A 2,500-nucleotide genomic window follows, 5' to 3' on the forward strand; every position below is an offset into this window, starting at 1 on the left:
CAGGAACTCCTTCATCTTCCTAGAAAAGACCTTGCTAAGTGTGGCTTACATAGAAGCACAGTTTCAGAAGTGCTTTGTTCACTTACATAATGTTATCAGTTATCATTTTGGTGAAAAGCAAGAGTGAGTTGTGGATATATTCTGCATTTGATTTTTGAAAACTGCATCTACGTACACGTCGTTAGAAGGGATTATCAAAAAAATAAAAAGATAAAATCCACGTCAACTACTAACCACTAATCATGGCTTGCTGTAGGTAACAATTCTGTATTATGGATATTGGGCTTTGAGTGCCAGATCATCTGCATGTGAGCGGATTATTCATTAATGGCAATTCACTTGATATAGCATGCATTAATGGAGGGTGAGTAGCACATTGTGGCATGCCAATCTAGTCCCTATGAATCATGAAGTGTGGAAGGAGTAAAGACCATGAGTCGTGTCTAGATCGCTATTTCATATCATAACAAACGGGCTTGAATAGGAAATTATTCCAATAGTCTTCTAATGAATACATTAGAGAAATTCACACGGCCAAAATCTGCAGCACAATCCCCAAATCCAACCATTTTAGAGAATATGCCACGCAGCAACTGAGCAAAAGTATTGGGGAAACAGTAGCTGGCAGTATGCTCAAGGTCTTTAGGGTAAAATCAGTGAATGCCATGCACAGTCCCACACTAAATAAAAGACCTATAATTAGTATTATGCAGTTGGAACATATGAGTACTCACTCTGGGGAAAATGCTTCATTGTGCATACTCGCACACATTCTGCATGGTGAACATGACTACACAAGACACAATACAAAGCCATACACCCAGAGTGCACACACACACACACATATATATATGTATATATATATATATTTATTATATATCTATTAATATAGATCTATTATATTTATATATATGAATATATATATACACACACCCACACACACACACACACAACATATATAAATCGTATATGTATAATATATATATATATATATATATATATATATATATATATATATATATATAACACACACACACACACACACACACATAAATATTATATATATAGATATAATATAGGATATATATATAAAAAATATAATATATACACACACACACATCACCCACAACACACACACATACACACTCACACACACCACCACACACACACACACACACATATATAAATATATATATATATAAAAATATATATAAAATAATAAAATAAAAAAATATATATATATACAAACATATATCTGAATAAATATAATAAATATATATATAATATATCTATATAATATATATAAAAATATATATACACACCCACATACAGACACACCCACACACACACACACCACCACCCACACACACACACACACACACACCCACACACACCCACGACACATATAAAAATAAATATCAAAATATATCAATCAAAATATATAATATAAAATATATATATAATACATATATTTATATATAAATATGCATAATATAAATATATATATATAACAACATTCAAAAACATATATCTCTATACATACATATAACTCCAAACTATATATATATATAAAAATATATAAATATATAAATATTCAAAATATATCTATAATCTTATAAAATTATAAATATATATATATATATATATAACAATATTAATAAAATCAATATATATATACATAGACTTAATAGTATATATACCAACTATTATAAATATAATATATATATATATATAACATGTATAAATATAAATATATACATTTATATATATATATAAATATATTTATATAAATATAATAACAATATATAAAATATATAAGTAATCATCAATAAAATATATTATAAATATCTATATATAATATAATAAAAAAATATGATAATATAAATTGGTGTGTGTGTAAAAATAAAATAAAATATATATATATAAATAAAATATATATATAATATCTAAATAAGTGTGAATGTTGTTTAGAGTGAGTAAGAGAGTGGGTAGTGAGTTGTGTGTGTTATTATACTAACTCAATTATCAACTATCACACTATATCAATCAAACACAAATTTCAACCTCACTCACACTAAATATACCTCTGACTATATCACTCTCTGTCTATCCAACTAACTATCAAGTCTCTAAACCAACCACATCAACTCTCACCCTAAAACATCTAAAATCACCACACTATAACCAAACCAAATATCAATAAATCAATCTAAAATAACTCACTCTCCACCTAACTGTAATTACGGTTAATAAACGTAAAAATCTATCTACATAATACTAAAAAAACATATATCATAAAATACACAATCTATCTAACTAACAAAACATGTAATGAATCAAATCAGTATATAAAACTATTTGGTATATAGACAGATAGACAGAATGGCTAGACAGATAAAGATAATACCTATTTACATACAAATAAAACACTCAATCACTCTATATAAATAAATATATCAAAAACTAAATATATACACACCCCCCACCCACACACACACAC

General features: G+C 26.8%; 1 protein-coding gene across 1 annotated transcript in view; it reads right to left on the reverse strand.

Annotated features, from left to right (window-relative positions):
- LOC147471854 (uncharacterized) overlaps nt 1-753 on the reverse strand; it is a 16,401-nt gene extending 15,648 nt beyond the window's left edge. The window contains 3 exon segments of the mRNA XM_086536704.1: nt 340-398; nt 531-640; nt 735-753. Of these exon segments, the coding sequence (XP_086392830.1) occupies nt 340-398; nt 531-640; nt 735-753 (188 nt within the window).
- Nucleotides 754-2,500: the final 1,747 nt, after the last annotated feature.

The sequence above is a fragment of the Penaeus japonicus genome, unplaced genomic scaffold (assembly GCF_977035675.1).
Source record: "Penaeus japonicus unplaced genomic scaffold, GWHDUDI00000001_assembly GWHDUDI00000005, whole genome shotgun sequence".
Taxonomy (NCBI): domain Eukaryota; kingdom Metazoa; phylum Arthropoda; class Malacostraca; order Decapoda; family Penaeidae; genus Penaeus; species Penaeus japonicus.